The sequence below is a fragment of the Schistocerca americana genome, chromosome 4 (assembly GCF_021461395.2).
Source record: "Schistocerca americana isolate TAMUIC-IGC-003095 chromosome 4, iqSchAmer2.1, whole genome shotgun sequence".
NCBI classification, from domain to species: domain Eukaryota; kingdom Metazoa; phylum Arthropoda; class Insecta; order Orthoptera; family Acrididae; genus Schistocerca; species Schistocerca americana.
This window is the reverse complement of record NC_060122.1, coordinates 162,342,842-162,363,651: the sequence shown is the minus strand read 5'-3', so window position 1 is coordinate 162,363,651 and position 20,810 is coordinate 162,342,842. Positions and strand designations below refer to the sequence as shown.

Genomic DNA, 20,810 nt, shown 5'->3' with positions numbered 1-20,810 from the left:
CCCATGCCTATTCAAGGACTTCCAGATTGACCAAAAGATACTGGAAATCTTTTCCACATGTGACATGCCTCAGTCATCCACAGTTTCACCCTGGCTTCTTCATCAGTGGTTGTTAACTTCTCCGACGTTCCGAGGAAACCTTTCCTTGATCTTAGTCGTTGTGGGTACGATTGTTGCCCGTGCATGGAATGCTATTGTTTCCTGCTCCTGTTTCGTTCTTTCCCTGTTTGCTGCTATTACTCATCGAACGGGAGGTGGTGAAATTTCTGCAAGGTGGTAGGGCCATTCGGCTGGAGTTGAATTCAGGCAGCCTGTTATATTTCGGCATGTTCTTCTAGGGCAATATCCACCCGTCTGGCATATGTTGACTTATACCAAACAGGACAGGCATACTCTGCAGTGGAGTGGTATAATGCCATTGCAAAAGTTCGCGTGGATTCAACTTGACTGCCTCATTGAGATCTGGCCAGTTTTCTCACTAGGTTGTTCCTGGAGGAGGGATTTAATTAGAAATTCATGTAGTGTTTTTTGAACGTCAGAGATCTGTCAAGTAATATTCCTAAATATTTTAGACTGTCACTTTGTTCCAATTCAATCCCTGACCATTCTACTTTTAACTTGCGGGTGGCTTCCCTGTTTCTCAGCCGGCCGCGGTAGCCGAGCGGTTTTAGGCGCTTCAGTCCGGAACCGCGCGACTGTTACGGTCGCAGGTTCGAATCCTGCCTCGGGCATGGATGTGTGTGATGTCCTTAGGTTAGTTAAGTTTAAGTAGTTCTAAGTTCTAGGGGACTGATGACCTGAGATGTTAAGTCCCACAGTGCTCAGAGCGATTCTTTTGTTTCTCAGATGGAGAGCACACAATTGTGTTTTTGATGGTTTTTGTTTAAGCTGATTTACTCTGTAGTATTTTGACATATCATTAAGAGCACTCTTTAGGGTGATATCTATTGGATCGAAGTTTGTGCTTTGGGTTGCTAGAGCGAGATCATCAGCTTACAAGAAACTCCTGCAGTTGGGGACTATGTGTTGGTCGTTAGTATCTATGTGACGGCTGGTCGCGGCGGAGGTTCGAATCCTCCCTCGGGCGTGGGTGTGTGTGTGTTTGTCCTTAGGCTAATTTAGGTTGAGTAGTGTGTAAGCTTAGGGACTGATGTCCTTGGCAGTTAAGTCCCATAAGATTTCACACACATTTGAACATTTTTATCTATGTGATCAAAAGTATCCGGACACCCCCAGAAACATACGTTCTTCCTATTAGGTCCATTGTGCTGCCAGGTGCTCCTTATCAGCGACCTCAGTAATCATTAGACATCGAGAGAGAGCAGAATGGGGCGCTCTGAAACTCATGGACTCCGAACGTGGTCAGGTGATTGGGTGTCACTTGTGTCATACGTCTGTCCGCGAGATTTCCACACTCCTAAACATCCACAGGCGTATTGTTTCGATGTGATAGTGTAGTGGAAGCGTGAAGGGACACGTGCAGCACAGAAGCGTACAGGCTGACCTCGTCTGTTGACTGACAGAGACCACCGACAGTTGAAGAGGGTTGAAGTGCGAACAGTAAAATTCGGAGGCAGTAGTGTTATGGTGTGGTCGTGCTCTTCATGGACGGGTCTTGCAACCCTTGTTGTCTTGCGTGGCACTATCACAGCACAGGCCTACCTCGATGTTTTAAGGACCTCCTTGCTTCCCACTCTTAAAGAATGATTCGGGGATGGCGACTGCATCTTTCAACACAATCGAGCACCTGTTCATAATGCACTGCCCGTGGCGGAGTGGTTACACAACAATAGAATACCTGTAATGGACTGGCCCGCGCAGAATCCTGACCTGAATCCTATATAACACTTTTGGGATGTTTTGGAACGCCAACTTCGTGCCAGGCCTCACCGACCGACGTCGATACCTCTCCTCAGTGCTGCACTCCATGAAGAATGGGCTGCCATTTCCCAAGAAACCTTCCAGCATCTGATGTATTCCTGCGAGAGTGGATGTTGTAATGAAGGCTAAGGATGGGCCAATACCATATTGAATTCCTTCATTACCGATGGAGAGAGCCACGAGTCATTTTCAGCCATGTGTCCGGATACTTTTGATCACATAGTGTACATTGAACAGAACTGGAGTCTACACTCTTCCCATTTTTCTGTAGACTCCATCAGCTTTCCTTTCCTTGGAGTTCAACGAAGAACCTTCGCTTCTGCAGAAGATTGACGACGAGCCTGGTGAGGCTGAAACCTTTGGTTAGATTGTAGACCTTGTCCAACAGTAACTGGTAATTGTCGGTGTCGTACGCTGCTTTCACGTTGACGAATACCACTCCTGTAACCCTATGGGCTTCAAAACTTTCTTCCATGCGGAATCGAGGTCGCAGAGGTATAAGCAAGGTATCAATAATGTAATGGGCTTTCACGGTTTGTTAATACCACCCAAGGGTGAATGACGGAAGGTGTGGACCAAAGGGATTTGAGGCACTTCATTCACTGTTTATTTTTTTACAACACACTTCTTTATTAATAACATTGATAATACTTTTCAAAGGAAACAACACAACAGGCCTTGTAAATCGCCTAACTGCGTAAGTGAACTACTAAAAATAATATGTTTATGAACACAAACTTCAACTCACAAATAGCATTCAGTTGTTTACTAATTAGTTAAATGTCTGTTCAAAGCAACTTCCCCACATAATCAACACAACTTGAAACCAGAATTCAATACAGATCCTTGCTATTAAATGTCTGCATAAGTTAATGGCCATACATAGTAACCTCTGAACAACAATTCAATTGACTTAAAAAAAAAACGCAACCACCTAAACATGTTTACTGAATTATGGGAAAGAAATGCATATACACCTTCTGTTTAGCAAATGAACCACTTTCGGCCTGAGCCACCAACAACATAAGTCGTTCTCATTACCCACATAGAGCCACTCCGAGGTAGTGGAAGCAAAACATAAGTCTCCCGCGTGTACACCAAAGGCACGGTTTCCCTGACTGCAAGCCGTAAGAAACCAGTCAACACGCTCCAGCCTCCAAGTACAGGAAGGCGTCGGGCTAGTAAACAACGCCCGCTACGGTGGGCGGGAGCCACTACGTAACTGCTTGCCACAGTGGGTCGGTTCCTCCCGCAGCCTCCGCGAAGACAGGTGGCGAAATTAATGAAATTAGCACCACCTGTGACACAAAGGGCAAACAACCCACCAACGCAATAAGGACATAAATTATTTGCATATACAACGTGTCCAAAATAGCTGTCTATCCACTGCTTTCAGCACCTCAGAGGACACCACTTAACACAGTGAGTTCTGGGTCATATAAACATACCGCGCAATCTGCGCAAAACCACATAAACCTCCTGTGCATGAGCACACTACGCTTAAGATAAGGAGTACTAACTTAACACACTGAATTTAGAGTCATCTAAACATACCGCGCAATCTGCGCAAAACCACATAAACTTCCTGCACGAGCGCACTACGATTAAAATAAGGAGTATTAACTTAACACAACAAATAAATTCTAAATCTCCGGGTGACTGTTATGGACTCGTGAAATGGATCTACCAACACATCGTCATTGCCAATAAACCGCCTCCGATCTCCACTTGCGAGGCACAAATAGGATTTCCAGCAACACACTGATTAAAATATCTAAAACAGTGTTCGTTACAAGATAAACACTCAATGTCACAGGGAAACATTAATCAGATACAGACATCGGTTAGTTACAAAAAACGCACAAATTACGTGGCTGAAAAACACAACCAAGTCAGTGACACACGAGAAGGTCAGTAATAGTAAGGCCCTTTATCATTTTCTCGTTCAGAGGGGCGTAAAACAGTAACACTTAAGCAGAGAAGTATGAATGCATTTCAGCAATTCAGTGACTGACAACAACTAAGTTTTTAAATGAAGAACACAAGTCCTCCCAGGATAAACGCGGCCTTACGCAATGCACTCCTAACAGTAAGGTCAAGCGTCCAAAGCACACTGCTCAATAAATACACCACAACGGCAAGCACGCTCAGTAATCGCCAGAACGATGGACACTGAGAACAAAATGCTGCTTATATCCAAACCAACTGTGCTCGCAATGGCTTCACATCAGTCACAGAGCCATAGAGACGAGAATGTAGTCACTAGAAGCAAACGGTAAATCCACCATAAACTTTCCTCTCGCCACCACACACTGCTTCGGCAGACACGGCTTCACGCTCCGCGCACTACTGCCTATCTCACTGTTTCTGCTCGCCCTACAAAATCCAACTACTCGACTGCCACAGGTGCTTCACCGACTTCCCCACGAGGGGGCGCCACTTCTCTCTTTCCTCCTACAGCGATAATATTATACGCGGTACGTTCGAGAGGTCAAACCCCAGCCGCCATGGCTCAAATAACATTTGACAGACGGTTTAAAATCATTCTCTCTACCAGTTTGTAAAAGCGACAGAGCAGTGCGATTGGTGTAAAATTCTTTGGACTGTTCCCTTCCTTACCTCGGAGAGGTGGTGGATAACTTTGTGTTCGTGTTGGCAGTCGCGCCGGTGTGCGCGCACGAGGAGCCGCTGCTGGTGGGTGCTTCGCTGGGCGAGGCGGTGCGCGTGCGCTGCCGAGTGGCGGCCGACCCGGCGGACGACGTCTCCTTCGAGTGGCAGTTCAACAACAGCGGCGAGAGCTTCGGCGTGCCGCCGGCGCGCCTCGGCAACGCCAGCGGGCCCGCCGCGGGGGAACTCAGCTACGCGCCAGCCTCCGACCGCGACTACGGCACGCTCGCGTGCTGGGCGCGCAACGCCGTAGGCCGCCAGGCCGAGCCCTGCGTCTTCCAGGTGCTGCCCGCCGGTGAGTGGCCGCTCCACACCACTCTCAGTTACCGCCTTACTCTCATACATCTTCAAGCCATACACTTGTCTGATTAACTCGGAGGAATGCGGTCGGGTAAAATCTGTTGATTTTCAGTGCATGAACCGCCGCATTACCTTAGGTGCAGGGCACTGAAAGATCTGAGTCGAAATAAGGCCCCGGGATTAGACAACATTCCATTAGAACTACTGACGGCCTTGGGAGAGCCAGTCCTGACAAAACTCTACCATATGGTGAGCAAGATGTATGAGACAGGCGAAATACCCTCAGACTTCAAGAAGAATATAATAATTCCAATCCCAAAGAAAGCATGTGTTGACAGATGTGAAAATTACCGAATAATCAGTTTAATAAGTCACAGCTGCAAAATACTAACACGAATTCTTTACAGTCGAATGGAAAAACTAGTAGAAGCCGACCTCGGGGAAGATCAGTTTGGATTCCGTAGAAAAATTGGAAGACGTGGGGCAATACTGACTTTACGACTTATCTAGAACCTACGTTTCTAGCATTTTTAGACTTAGAGAAAACTTTTGACAATATTGACTGGAATACTCTCTTTCAAATTCTGAAGGTGGCAGGGGTAAAATATAGGGAGCGAAAGGCTATTTACAATTTGTACAGAAACCAGATGGCAGTTATAAGAGTCGAGGGGTATGAAAGGGAAGCAGTGGTTGGGAAGGGAGTGAGACAGGTTTGTAGCCTCTCCCCGATGTTATTCTATCTTTATATTGAGCAAGCAGTGAGGGAAACAAAAGGAAAATTCGGAGTAGGTATTAAAATCCATGGAGAAGAAATAAAAACTTTAAGGTTCGCCGATGTCATTGTAATTCTGTCAGACACAGCAAAGGACTTGGAAGAGCAGTTGAACGGAATGGTCAGTGTCTTGAAAGGAGGGCATAAGATGAACATCAACAAAAGCAATACGAGAATAATGGACTGTAGTCGAATTAAGTCGGATGATGCTGAAGAAATTAGATTAGGATATGAGACACTTACAGTAGTAAAGGAGTTTTGCTATTTGGGGAGCAAAATAACTGATGATGGTCGAAGTAGAGAGGATATAAAATGTAGACTGGCAATGGCAAGGAAAGCGTTTCTGAAGGAGAGAAATATGTTAACATCGAGTATACATTTAAGTGTCAGGCAGTCGTTTCTGAAAGTATTTGTATCGAGTGTAGCCATGTATGGAAGTGAAACATGGACGATAACTAGTTTGGACAGGAAGAGAATAGAAGCTTTCGAAATGTGGTGGTACAGAAGAATGCTGAAGATTAGATGGGTAGATCATATAACTAATGAGGAGGTATTGAACAGGGTTGGGGAGAAGAGATGTTTGTGGCACAACTGGACTAGAAGAAGGGATCGGTTGGTAGGACATGTTCTAAGGCATCAATGGATCACGAATTTGGTCCAGGAGGGCAGCTTGGAGGGTAAAAACCGTAGAGGGAGACCAAGAGATGAATAAACTAAACAGATACAGAAGGATGTGGGTTGCAGTAGGTACTGGGAGATGAAGAAGCTTGCACAGGATAGAGTAGCATGGAGAGCTGCATCAAAACAGTCTCAGAACTGAAGACCACAACAACGACAACTGCGGCATAACCTATTTGTCCGTTCCTTTACCCTTATTTCAGGGAGGGCGAGAAGCGGTACACTGACACTCTTCGGACGAGCGTAGAAAAAATAGAAAATATACATGCCTACACTAATATCTCAAAATATTTTGACGACCTCGTTAATAGCGGCCTAACCCAGCAGCGAATCGCAAGAGCTGCGATTCTGCGTGGCGTGGACAAGTTCTTGGTAGGCTTTCGGATGGATTGTGTCACAACATACACTAAGCATTGCCATGGTTTTGACCCTCTGAGTACTCCATAAAGCGCCGGCCGCGGTGGCCGAGTGGTTCTAGGCGCTTCAGTCCGGAACCACGCGGCAACTACGGTCGCAGGTTCGAATCTTGCCTCGGGCATGAATGTGTGTGATGTCCTTAGGTTAGTTAGGTTTAAGTAGTTCTAAGTTCTAGGGGATTGATGACCTCAGAAGTTAACTCCCATAGTGCTCAGAGCCATACTCCATCAAGCAATCTCTGATACGGTGCAAGTCCATTTTTTAATCTGAATGATATTTTTCCGAATTAGCAGTCTACGCAGAGTGCCAAAAATTCTGTTTTGTTTCGATCATATGGTGCAACATCTATCCAGTGGTAGCCTCTCTTCAAATCCATTATTTAGAAATATTTGCATTGCCCTCAATGATCCAAGGTTTCTGCAATATTTGGCAAGGGGTAGGTGTCCATTTTGATACCTGCATTTAGGTGTCTGTTATAACAACGAAATCTACGTTATCATGTCCCATCCATTGTTTTCTTGCATATTGACTATTCCTGCCTAGTGGGACTATTACTTGCTTAAATTATTCCATCTTGCATCTGTTCATCGTTAAATTCCTCCGAAATTGGCTGCCAGCACGTAGGTATTCCGTATGGTTTATGGTAGACTGGTGATTCATATCCTATTTGTATGCGGTGCACTGGTCAAACAATTCCTGTAAATTATGGTCCGGTGGTTTGTTGAGACTACTATATCGCTCATAGTGCCCTAGATGTGTTCCATCTGGTTCAGATCAAGCACATTTCGTGGCCACGTCACCTATTTGAGTTCAATATCATGTACACGATTGTGGCTTTGTCACAAAGACAATTTGCAACTCGCACCATGTCTGTCTGAAATAGTTTTTTACCAGACAGACACACCTTTCAGACCAAAACTGAATTTTTGTGTGCAAACGGGTTAACTAATAAAACCACAATCGAGGATCCTAAAGTGGACAACTGCAAAATATTAAAAAATGCCAGATAAATTGAGAGAGTGAACAGAAACAAACTCATTAATTTATTCAGTTAAAAACACAAACACGAAAATCATCTGGCTGACTCACAATCTTAAGTTAACATTACAAAACTGCAATGTTTGCTTTACACTAAGGGAAAGTGCTGGGGCTAATGGTGATTTCAAATGTTTTGGGACGTGCACGTATAGACACAAACGACATTTTCAAATGACATGTGGACTTCTAATTAATCAAATCCAGTGAATGTCTACCTGTTAGTCTGAGAAACACATGCAGCTACCACCTTACTGGTGGACGTGGGACAGATAACTGCAATGACATTACTAAATTCCTACCAAGTATTGTCGTAAGATGCCAGTACTCCTAATAATGCTCATCAATAAATGTGGAGAGAGTTGCCATCGCAACAGACAAAAATGGTTCAAATGGGTCTAAGCACTATGGGACTTAACATCTGACGTCCTCCTTACCCTAGACTTAGAACTACGTGAACCTAACTAACCTAAGGACATCATACACATCCATACCCGAGGCAGGATTCGAACCTGCGACCGTAGCAGCAGCATGGTTCCGGACTGAAGCGCCTAGAACCGCTCAGCCACAACGGTCGGCTCACAACAGTCTCCCTGAAGTACAGGGCTATTGTCATGTTATCATCAGCACGAACTCTGCACTCCCAGACCACATCCTACAGCGATCCATTAAGCGGTGTCGTTCAGCGGCAAGACTCGAATCGAACTATTCCGATCTTCATACCACTCCGTCACTTCATACTACAGCCTGACCTTTCCTTCCCGCCTGACAAGACATGACAATCAATCGTAGTTTGAGAAGACTCGGTCTAACAATGGCATAACGACATCTTCCGTAAATATCTCACCAAGAAAAAACACCGCATAGAAACTCTCTTTTCCTAAAGAACTTCTCCCGGCGATCTGTCCTCCTGAAATCACAAGCATTTTTACCAGTCGCGTATTTTGGCACCCAGCAGCTAGCCTCTAAGAAAGTAAAAAACTGAGCTCGAGCTAGGCTCTTATTTTGCAGAATAATATGTTACTTTTGGAAAGCACTAGATTTTTATTTACGGAATGCGCTATCTGAACACGACAGCGCGCTGGCTTCCCAGTGATAAAATACTTTCCCTTCTCTCTGCTGGGTCACTAGGCTGGAGGCGTGTAGTAAATGAACAGTAGGGCCAGCCTATTGGGGACTCACTCGTGAACCTTCACACTGACAACATCTCACACTACTTGCCCTGCCTTTCTCGAATGCTAGATTTGACCTTCCTGAAAACACTGCAAAAGCATGAGATGCGTATCCTCTCCAAAAAGAAATACAACTGATAAACATGAGAAGATTGCATCACCTACCAAATGGTGCATACGAATGACAAAAGTTGGTCTCTCACCAGAATTTGATGTCCTGTGATTGTTAGACCCAGGGCTATAGAGACTATCGCATGGAAAGGGGGCACATTAATTTATGCCGTGAGGTGATGGAAATGGAAAACCGTAATCTAGGAGGTGAAATGTTTGAAGCAAAAATTGACAGAACACCGTGTAGTGGGAACGAATAAATTTGTTATGTCCTCAGGACAGACAGTGGCCCAACAGCAGCTGAAGTACTGTGGACTTCGGATTTGGTTAGCAGGACGTTTTGTAGCATCTCAAACGACGTCACGGTATGTTTATTAAGTGGATTGTCACAAAGAAATGTACACGTGAGAAGGGATAGAGGGAGTCCTAAGTGTCATGGATGACGTCACGGTATGTTAACGGTGCAAAGGACCACTAAAGATTTTCTGCAAAGAATAATAGGGATACAGCTGGGCCCACAACTGAACATCTGACAGGGTATTAGGATGTACATATGAGTTAAATATTCGGAGAGTCTGCTTTGCGTAATGATTGAGAAAAGCTTGTTGTCGAGTCGCCTTGAAATTTGGAGGCCACGAAGTGTTGCTCCAAAATTGTGATGAAGGCTGGGCGTGCCTCCGTCTCCACAGTGAATTTCCTGATGGGCGAAGGCAGCGTCGTCTTTGCCTGGGGTAGGTTAGTGTCTGGATGCACAAAAATTTTCAGAAGAATCTCCTGTTATTGCCAAAATTGCTAGATGGAAAGAGGAAACTGAGTCAGTAAGTCTTGTTTCCACTTTGCCATACTGGAACCAGAAAGCGTGCTTCGTATACTAAGAAATTTTGCTGTGAAAGGGCAAGAAAGCTTTGAAAACTTACATTAAATGACTGCACCGGGCATGTTCATAACACAAGAGTCCTTAAACGTTGTCGCCATTTGTAACGGGACGGAGCTCTAAACCCTGTTTTTGTAGTCGCCGTAATGATGTGACCTACGTGCAAACAGAACTTGCAGTAAGAGATCCCCAGTTACTACACATATTAAAAATTTTTCGGAACACACCTAACGAAAAACACCCACAAGTAAATGTATCCAGAAACGCGATTCCTAGAGAGTCTGAGGATGTACAAGATGAGAATATTCTAAGTCCCACTTGGTGGATTGTCACTATTTCCTCACGAATCACCAGTAATTAAGAATGGGAGGACTGTGAAACGCTTGTTCACGTTCGCCAGTTTATATGATTGACGAGCCCAGTAGCACTTAAGTCTGTGAAAACAATTACTTGACGCATTCTGGGTGCTAACACCCCTAAACCGCGAACGCACACACAAACACGCATAATCACAATGTTAGCCTGAAGAAATCCGTTCCAGGAGCACAGAGTCCAACTGCCCAAGGTTGGTGGAAGGTGAAAGCTCCAGCCGTGACAGCTGGCTTGCCATGACGGGGATGCTACGGTGAATCTCCACGGTTGCAGTATCTGTTTGGAACTGTGGATTGTTAGGATATGCAAAGCATAGGTCCTCGATTGGAGCAGTAGGCGCCGCAGTCTGAAACCGAGCGACCGCTGCGGTCGCAGGTTCGAATCCTGCCTCGGGCATGGACGTGTGTGATGTCCTTAGGTTAGGTAGGTTTCATTAGTTCTAAGTTCTAGGCGACTGATGACCTCAGAAGTTAAGTCGCATAGTGCTCAGAGCCATTTTCGGAGCAGTAGCTGGATCTCAGGATCCCGCGTTGGATCCAGTTGGCTCAGCGAACGGAACTGACTCGCAAACCGACACTGCATCTTCGAGCTTTCCTTTCTCGGCATGTTGAGCAGTGCAATCATTCTTATGCAGTTTCTGTGGGGAAGAAAGAAACGAAACGTATCTATATGAATCGGTCTGGGCTGAGGGGGTGATGATATCCTATGTCTGCAGCGAGAATAAAAATTAATCTCATGTAGGTCCGGCCATCGTACCGTCTTCCTGTGGTGAGGTTGGTGGCCTAGACCGCGGACAAACCCTTTGCAGGATTAACCGGCCGTCTCGTAGAAGGACCTTGTGGTGATCCGGAATCTGTCCTGTTGGAGACGAATGCCGGTGTCTTCGAGAAACGAACGGAGAGAGAGTGGTCTTCAGGGCTCGGTTCTGGACCGTTTGCAGCGTTGCAGTGAATATATCTGCTGCCTTTCCCTACACCACGGCTGCGCTCTCCAGTACTGGGCGAACCACTGTTAGGCTCAGAGTTACATCGTGACTAAGCAGTGGGTATAGAGCGCGAAGGTGACTTATGCCTCTGCCACTGTCGTCACGAATGTTGGGCGCCAAGCTCGCAGTTCTTCACTCTAGGTGACCCCTAGACATTTCGCCGTCCTGCTTCGTGATATGGATGCTCCCAGGATCCCGACTGGCGGGAGGTTGGCAGCAGCATTCTGTGGATGAACATTACTGACCAGCAGCTTCTTAAGAACACGTCCGGTGGACAGATACCTGTTTCGTGCTCGGCGAACAGTTGGTCAGCGGACGTGAAGTAGTGCCCGCGAATGTACGACCGCCAGCGGCTACATGTGCGCCATGAATGCTGAGGCTGACACTGCAGATTTCACATGGCAGTCGCACGTAAACATCCCGGCTAATTTTGGTAGCCGCTGTGTTTGTGTCTACAATGCGGCCTATGTGGGGGTTGATGTACTGAGCCTGCGTCACAGAAACGTGGTGTCACTGCTGTTTACCTTCCGCTGTTTGTTTGTGGTATGAAGAGCAAATACGGAGACTTACAAGCAGTCGTTCTTCCCACGCACAATTCGTGAATGGAACAGGGAAGGGGGGATCAGATAGTGGTACAATAAGTACCCTCCGCCACACACCGTTAGGTGGCTCGCGGAGTATAGATGTAGATGTAGATGTAGAAGAATGTACAATTATGTGGCCGTCTGCACGAAAAGTTGCCGTCTAGTGTTCTATCGTCACAAGACCTTAAAAATGAATGAGAGAGGGATGAGAATACGCTATGTCATTGTGCAGTCAATAGGTACTGCAACTTTGGCATGAAACGGCATTACAGTACCGTGCAGAAGTAATTTGAAGTTTTAGTTAATAATAAAAATAGCAAAAAATTATAACGATCGACAGATGGGATAATCTGCTCTGTACACCAAGAAGCATGTTGTGCTAAACTGCAGGTATGAAACGCATAAACAAATTGGTAGTACGAACAGCAAAATTTCTCAAGTCCCACTCATTAATCGACTGTCACGTGCAACAGTTTCCTATGGAAGTGAAGGAAGAGTATGGATACTTTACATATTACTGCAAAGGACTTTGCCTTAGTCAAGAGGCATGCCTGGAACGATTTTTCGATTTAAAATCGTCTATTGTTGAATTAATGAAGAAAAACGAAGTGCAAGTACGAAATCTGGAACATTTGGAATGGATTTCAGACCTCGCATTTTAAATGGACTTGATTGCTCGCTAAACTGAGAAAGACATTACAAGGTGAGAAGCATAATTATTAATGCTTTGATGGAGATGTATTTAAAAAGACAGTCGGATTGTTGAAAGGGCAAACTCTGACAATCACAATTATGATCCCTTAAACTCACTTCCGTTAAAGGAAACATGGGGTTTGAGAAATTAATTGTCGCCCTGCAAAACTTAAAAGAATAGTTTTTCAAACGTTTTGAGGATACTGCCAATCTTACACACGTTTTCAAGCTGTTTTTAAGACAGTCAGATGAAATGGCCGCTGCGGATGTGTAAACGTAACTGACTGATTTGCATTGTAAATCCCGTTTTCAAGAGAAATCCTTTTACTTCATAACCGTCGAGAACGGTGTCACTGCTTTCCACAGGACGTTTCCAAGTCTCCAGAACGAATACGCAAATGTGCCACATTATTTCGATCAACATATGTAAGTGAAGGATCTTTTTCTTACTTTGAAACTAAATAAGTCACAATTATGTGGCATCCTGAGTGCGAAAGCTGTGAAATCGTCTGCGTCAGTCCTTATGCCGACAGTTTGTACCAGATGAAAGTTACATTATGTATTCAGTGCACCAAAAATAATTAACTAATACTGAAATTTTGTTTCATTTGTGATCTGTGCTGTTGAGAAATATGAATTATGAAACAAAGTGCCGGCCGGTGTGGCCGTGCGGTTCTAGGCACTTCAGTCTGGACCCGCGTGACCGCTACGGTCGCAGGTTCGAATCCTGCCTCGGGCATGGATGTGTGTGATGTCCTTAGGTTAGTTAGGTTTAAGTAGTTCTAAGTTCTAGGGGACTGATGACCTCAGATGTTACGTCCCATAGTGCTCAGAGCCATTTGAAACCAGCGCGACAGCACTGGCATCTACGTAAATACGGTGCGTTCATCCACCTATCGACGGTACTGTGATGCAACGATTTGCACAAATAAAATGTAAATGCAAAAAAGTTATTGTTGTGAGGAGGACCACCCCTCAGCCCTATAGATGGCTCATATACGTCTTCATTCTGACAATGCGCTTAACATTGGATACTTATCATTATGATGAATGTGGAAGCAAGTCACAGAGCAGATTACACTGAGAAATTTGATTATTTTTAAGAAAAACAGCAACCAGCCACTTCGATGGGATAAAAAAATGGTCGAATTAGTGTTAGGATTTCGAAATGAAATGTTTCCCTGCCTGCACCACTGTAACATTTGTGTAAGACATAACAAGTTTCGAGAGTTCGTATCTGTTTCCCTGATACTTTCCCTGTTACACTGATGACGGAATATGTTTAAAGATTGCGGTGAATGTTACATCGGGGAGAGATACGTATTCATTAGTCTCGTTGGCGGTGTTAGCAACCTTTCACCCAAAAATCTTAGACCTGAAACGAAATCTGCGGCATGGCTAAGCGTACGTAGTTGTTAGAGGAGATCCGTAAGAGATGCAGCGAAATACCTTCTAATGTGTTAAAAATACAGGCTGTCCTACAATACAATAGGAACGCTCATTTGAAGCACACAACCTCATATGGACAAATCCCCTATTCCGTATTCTTTCCGAGCTAGAAAACATTTAATGTGCGTTTGGTTTTGAGCTAGTTCCGCGCACGCATGTGTCTTACCTACACAATCTCTTTGATGTTTTATTCTGTCCAACCTACCTAATTACGTTCAGCCTATTTGCTCGGAATGTCTTTTCTCAATAAGATAGCACATTAAACGCGCAGTTGTCCATGGTGTGTTGTAAGTGTAGTAATGCGAACGACTGATAGCGTTCACAAGCTGGCTGAAATTCCACACATCTGCAGTATTGAAGAGTATGCTGATGTTGTGTATGTTTACAGCTTCTACGATATTAGTGCTCCCTTTGCTGTAGAAGAATACCGTCAGCCCCTTCGGACATTTAGAATGCCTAATCACGAATATTTATCAGAATTGTCAGCACATTGCATGAAACAGCTATTCTTTCAAGTTCTCATATTTCCTCTGAACGCTTAGCTCAACAATCTTTGCAGGAATACCAACACAATGTTGAAAAAGTGCAGCGTAACCCTGTTACTAACAAATGCCGATATTCTGCACGTATTATTTGATAATTTGTAAGACACACGTTTTAATCTTCGCGAACTGTTGTATGAGGTGCGACTATAAATTAATGAGACTGATTTTCTTTGCAAGATGTGGCAATCCTGCAGGCTTGCATAGGCACAATATCTTTGACCTTGGTCTATAAGCCGCTTCTAGTCCAAGCGGCACATTGATGCAACTGCACAGTCGTGAATTGTGCTGTAATAAGTTAACACGAGTTTGCGCCAACGGTATGCCATTTCATTTAGCGTTAAATTGGGTGAAAACGCGATGACAACTCACGGTAAGATTCAGAAGGCTTTTGGAGAGAAGGTTATGTCAAGAGCTCAAGTTTTTCGTTGGCATAAAATGTTTAGTGAAGGCAGCTCGCATGTCAAAGACAAAAGTGAAATGCAGGTTTGTGTGGTTCTTTGATTCCAAGGGAATTGTTCAGAAAGAGTGGCGCCTCCTGGACAAACAGTTAACCAATATTACTACAAAGAAATTTTTGAACGACTTCGTAAAACAGTTCTTCGTGTCCGTGCGAACACTGCTGATAATTCGATTCTGCATCACGATAACGCGCCACCCCATACTTCTGTCTCAGTACAGGTATTTTTAACCTCAAAACAAATTTCAGTACTACCACAGCCACCTTATTCACCAGATATCGCTCCGTGCGACTTTTTTCTATTTCTAAGAGTCAAAACGGCGGTCAAGGGACACCATTTTCAAACAACACAAGATGTCCAAAAAGCTGTGACGAGGGTCTAGGAGGATATTGCGGAAGATGAGTTCCAGATATGTTACCATCAATGGCCGAAGCGCTGGAAAAAGTGTGTGCAATCAGAAGGGAACTACTTTGAAGGAGACAACACTAAACTTGACTAAAAAGGTAAGCAACATTTTTCTTTTCACATCAGTCTCATTACTTTATTGTCTCACCTCGTACATACCAACGTATTGAGTAATACAAAAAATAAATAACAATGTACAGTAAATGTTTTTTGTGTCTTAAACCATACGAAAAAGGACACATGTCCATATGAAGCTTTTGGTTCAAATGATCGTTTGTGTAATACCGCTGCATATTGACCGTTCCTGCTGAGCGACCCGGTTAACTTCATCGGATAGTGGACGTTGACTGATGTACCTTCTGAAGAGAGAAGCACTGACTCATGAAAGCGGTGAGTTCGTTCACGTTGAGTGCACGGGTAGTTTACACAGTAACAGGGCTGCCAACACAAGGGAAGCGCAAAGGTTTCAGCCCCAGTCCACCACACTGTTTTAATCAGCCAGCGAGCAGTAGGATGCGGAGCGAAATATTTATGCTGTAAACAAAACCTGTGACACGCCGTCCTCCGACATGACTCCCTTCGGAGCAGTACTACTAGCAAAGTAAATAGCTGACATGGAGACGTACTGTTGACTTTCCAGAGTAGCACGAGGCACTGCTGGCACGAGGCTGTGAGGTGTATGTGGACAGCTCATATGGCAAAGGTCTGGGACCGATCCCCTCTTGGCACACGTCTTTAATCTATCTGGGACTCTCATAACAGCTTGCACTCCACTGCAAACCGATGTATAAGCTAAAAAAGATGGTTACATATTTCCTGCCTTTCTCGTAGTTTCGTTTCTCTGTACCATACTATTAAAGTCTTGCCCTTCATTTCTGGTTCCTATAATTACGCCTTCCCTGTAATAACCAGCCGGAGGAGTGACTGGAGGCAGTTAATTTGGCAGAAGGTTTCCGTTCCTTAAGTCCTTTAGATTTTCACTTCATTTCTATGTAGGTCTTACTACGCAAATCTTTCATAATTTGGTCTATGTACTTTGGTTGTTTCTAGCATTTGGTCACGTTCCACTAACATACCCCTCTATTACTACGTTCTGGAGTCCTCACTGTCTCATTAGATGGCCAATAAGTTTCATCATTCTTCTGAAAACTGGCATCAACATGCTTCTCTTCTCATTCACGCTTTTGAGAACCACTTCGTAAGTAGACGTACCCAATTTATTTCGAGATGCGGCTTTAACATCAACACGCGAATTAATTCTGTTTATTCCCTTTCCTATTGTCAGCGCTAGTGCTTTGTTCTTGTTGTTGAAGGCAGTTCTTGTTTTATTCTTGTTGTCGTTGAAGGTAATTTTTATTTCAGCAGTTCTTCCTCTGATTTTTGCTTCGATCCGTCCATCCATATAGATCTTACTTCAGAAATAACTAAATGTGTGACCTTGTTCAAGCAGCTTGATACCTTCGTAAATTCTGACTTTGGCTATCTCTTCTTTATCACATGCCATCGCTTTTTTGTGGACTGTTTTTATTTTCATTCTACGTTCTTTCCACATACCCTTAGTTTGTTCTACGTCAACGAAACGTATCTGAATTTTTGTAAACATTGCATACTATGCATCGATTTTTGAAGTTACTCTTGCTTTATCATGTCTTCAAATATTCGCTCCCTTTTGCCAAAATCAGCTGCGTATGTCCACTTGCCTTTAAACAATCCTTCAAGTACGCCAACGTTATCTGTTGACGCCTCGATCTAATATTAAATCTTAACTGCGGCTTGTACGTTGAAGTGAAAAAAGTTTTGGGACACCTGCTAACATTGTGTCGGATCTCCTTTTTCTCGGCATAGTTCAACACCTCGACGTGGCGTAGATTCAAGAAGTCGTTGGAAGTTCCCTGCAGAAACAATGAGCCATTCTGCCTCTATAGTAACAATTGATGCCACACCTGGACAACAACACCAACGAACATTTACAATAAATCGACCTGGACTATTCTTCGGTCAATGCTCAGAAATTTGTGGAGCAGATGACAGATTTATACAACCTGTAATTGAAAGAACTTCAGTAAATTTATTTAACAAGTTATTATATAATATAATTTAAAGAGTTAGTTAAAATACATAACATTACTGTGCCTCTATAGACCTCCATAGTTGTGGAAGTGTTTCCGGTGTAGAATTTTGTGCACGAACTGACCTCTAGATCATATGCCGTAAATGCTCTATAGGATTCGCGTCAGGCGATCTAGGTGTCCGAATTGTTATTCTTCAAACCAGTCGCGAACAATCGTTGCCCAGTGACATGATGCATGGTCACGCATAAAACTTCCGTCATTGTTAGGGAACATGAAGTTCATGAATGGCTGCATATGGTCTCCAAATCAATGATCGGTTCAGTTGGACCAGCCCATCCCATGCAAACACAGCCCACACTATTATGGAGCCACGACCAGCACAGTGCCTTGTTGTCAGCTTAGGTCCATGGCCTCGTAGGGTCTACGCCACGCTCGAAACTTACCGTCAGCTTTTACTGACTAAAATCGACACTCACCTGACCAGGCCACCGATTTCGTCTAGGATCCAACCGAAATGGTCATGAAACCAGATGAGGCTGGCTCTGAGCACTATGGGACTTAACATCTGAAGTCATTAGTCCCCTAGAACTTAGAACTACTTAAACCTAACTAACCTAAGGACATCACAAACATATCGGTGCCCGAGGCAGGATTCGAACCTGCGACCGTAGCAGTCGCGCGGTTCCAGACTGAAGCACCTAGAACCGCTCGGCCACAACGGCCGCCCCAGAAGAGGCGCTACAGGCGATGTCGTGCTGTTAACAAAGGTACTCGCGTCAGTCGTCTGTTGCCACAGCCAATTAACGCCAAATTTCGCCGCACTGACCAATCGTACACGTTCACTGAACGTCCCATATTGATCTCTGAGTTTATTTCACCAAGTGTTGCTTCTCTGTTAGCAGTAACAACTACAGCTGATTCTCAAGTGAAGGCTGTCGGCCCAGTGTATTCCGTGCTGAAAGGTAACGCCTGAAACTGGGGCTTCTCGTTCCACTCTTGACACTGTGGACCTGAATACCCTCACGATTCCCGAAATGGAGTGCCTCATATGCCTAGCTCCAATTATCACTCCGCGTTCAAAATCTGTTAATTCCCGTCGTACGGCTATAATCACATCGGAAACCTTTTCACGTAAATCACCTGCATATAAATGGCAGATCCACCAATGCACTGCCCTTTTACACACTGTGCACACGATACTACCACCAGATGAACATGTATGATGATTACACAGCGGATTCCTGACTTAAAATTTGCGTCATAATGTTGGTTCTTTGCAAGGAGAACGCGTTATGCGGCGTGTAAAATGGAACAAATTCCCGCCAGCGCTTGTTTAAATTCGACAGTGGTCGGTTGGTGACCTCTGGAGGCTGTGGTTTGTCATTCCGCACTATTGTTGCTCCTTTTGGTACAGATCCCACTACTGTGATTAGTGCTTTAGTAACCCGACCAGGTAATTCTATATCTACACAAATAAATTTAAAGCTGTTCTAATCAGGTGCATACTCTTGCGATGACCTTTTATGGTTGTCATTCTGAAATTATTGTATACGATATCCTGATCGTTATTTAAACAAATTGGGAAAGAATTTACGAATCAGTTTGAGACTATATGAGAATGACTTTAACAAACACTTTTAAATAAATACTGTATTCGGTAGAGGCGCTTGTGACTGTAGCGGTGCTGTAGATGACGGTTGCTGAATGTATAATTGGGTAGGTTCTTCACGTCTCCGGTGACATGGAATTAATGTGTTATTACCACGCTTCGTTCGATAGCCATTTTGCTTGACGTTGCGTTGGCTCCAAACTTCAGCTTAGGTTAATGTTGGATATTATTGCTGTCCAGAACCCAAGCAAGAGGTATTTACTCTGGGTATTGTCAGAAGTTACTGACATGTTCGGTAGTCTGGGTAAATAGACAGTTGGCTTCATAGGATTAGTTGAATTCAGATGATACTGTATCTATGTGCTTTGTGGTCTTTCTTATATTTTTGGACAGGAGAAGAAATACAATGCAGTCAACAAACCCATGTTCACGTTTTATGATGCTTGTTACATGCACCAGTTAATTCGATTGTAATACATGTCCCAGTCTAGCTAACGACAATGTTCAAGCTGATAAGCTTTAAGCCTGCTCCAATAATCCTTCACTTATTCACGCTATACTTTCCTCTTTTCCATTCGCCATTTTCTTCTTTGACTTGAATGTAGCAAATAAAACTGCCCAATATTATCAATTTCATGTGACAATTTCGAGAATTCATTGAATTTCCATACAGAGGTTCATATTACCCTTTAATGGGGTAATTTCGGACAGTGACTATTTTTTTAAAACTACACATACATAGAAAGATGTTTCACATACTTAGAAAACATTTTTTGCTGATGGGTGCAATATATTCTACTCACCTTCAATAAACATTTGACATATTTAGAAAATTTCCAGAGACATATCTCCAAAATATATTCTTAATAAAGACGATCTCCTCATGCAACAAATCAATAATAATATGCAATATGTTCTCAGTTAAAGAAAGCTTCCCATTTTCTTCTCTTGGTGCCAGCAACACTCTTACAACAATTTGGCCTTTGTCGACAGTATGGTCGTCTGGAATTGTAGGAAAAATAAACACAGATTTGCTGCCTTGATATGGACACAGAAGCCTAACTTCCACTTCTTTTGCTCCACTTCTGTTGCGATTCCGACAAACTGCCTATTTCTCTGTTTCGCCCCAATCGTGTATGGATAATCCGCATGAACAAAAGCCTCCACTTCCAGAACTGCTTCCTCTGTTGAGGTGCTTTCGTCACCAGTGGGTATTGTATCATTATTCACAAGCAATTCAAACGCCGAGCCAGCATTATCACTCCCATATCAATGCCTAAAATGAATTTTCCTGGAGCAACACCTAATTTTCGCTTTCGGTGCACCCTTGTGTTATTTTTCATTCCATAGCGAAAATTCTGAAGCATATCTTCAAAACTCGAAGACCAGGCTTGAGAATGATCTAGATTAGGCAATTTTTTGAGGACTCTTTCAGGGTTAAATGGAATTAATCCCACTACACGGAGGGCACTTCTTATATTGGCTTCTTCCAGTTGCTGACACTTTTTTAAAGCGTTTCCTTCAACAGTTAGGGGAAAGCATACTTTGATATCTGCCCACGGGAGCTTTTCTTGTATTGCGTAAGCACTTCCCACCAAGTAGCTTTTAAAGTTCTGAAGAAACCTTTGTCTAAGGGCTGTAAAATATGAGTTGTGTTTGGTGGTAACAAAATACAAGAGATTTTATTCAAAATGTTTCAAATGGCTCTGAGCACAATGGGACTAAACATCT

The 20,810-nt window shown here is 43.8% G+C and overlaps 1 protein-coding gene across 1 annotated transcript in view; it reads left to right on the top strand.

Annotated features, from left to right (window-relative positions):
* LOC124613330 (hemicentin-2-like) overlaps positions 1-20,810 on the top strand; it is a 793,017-nt gene that overhangs the window by 654,963 nt on the left and 117,244 nt on the right. The window contains exon 10 of the mRNA XM_047142026.1: positions 4,541-4,843. Coding sequence (XP_046997982.1) covers positions 4,541-4,843 — 303 coding nt within the window. The remainder of the gene's footprint in view (positions 1-4,540; positions 4,844-20,810) is intronic.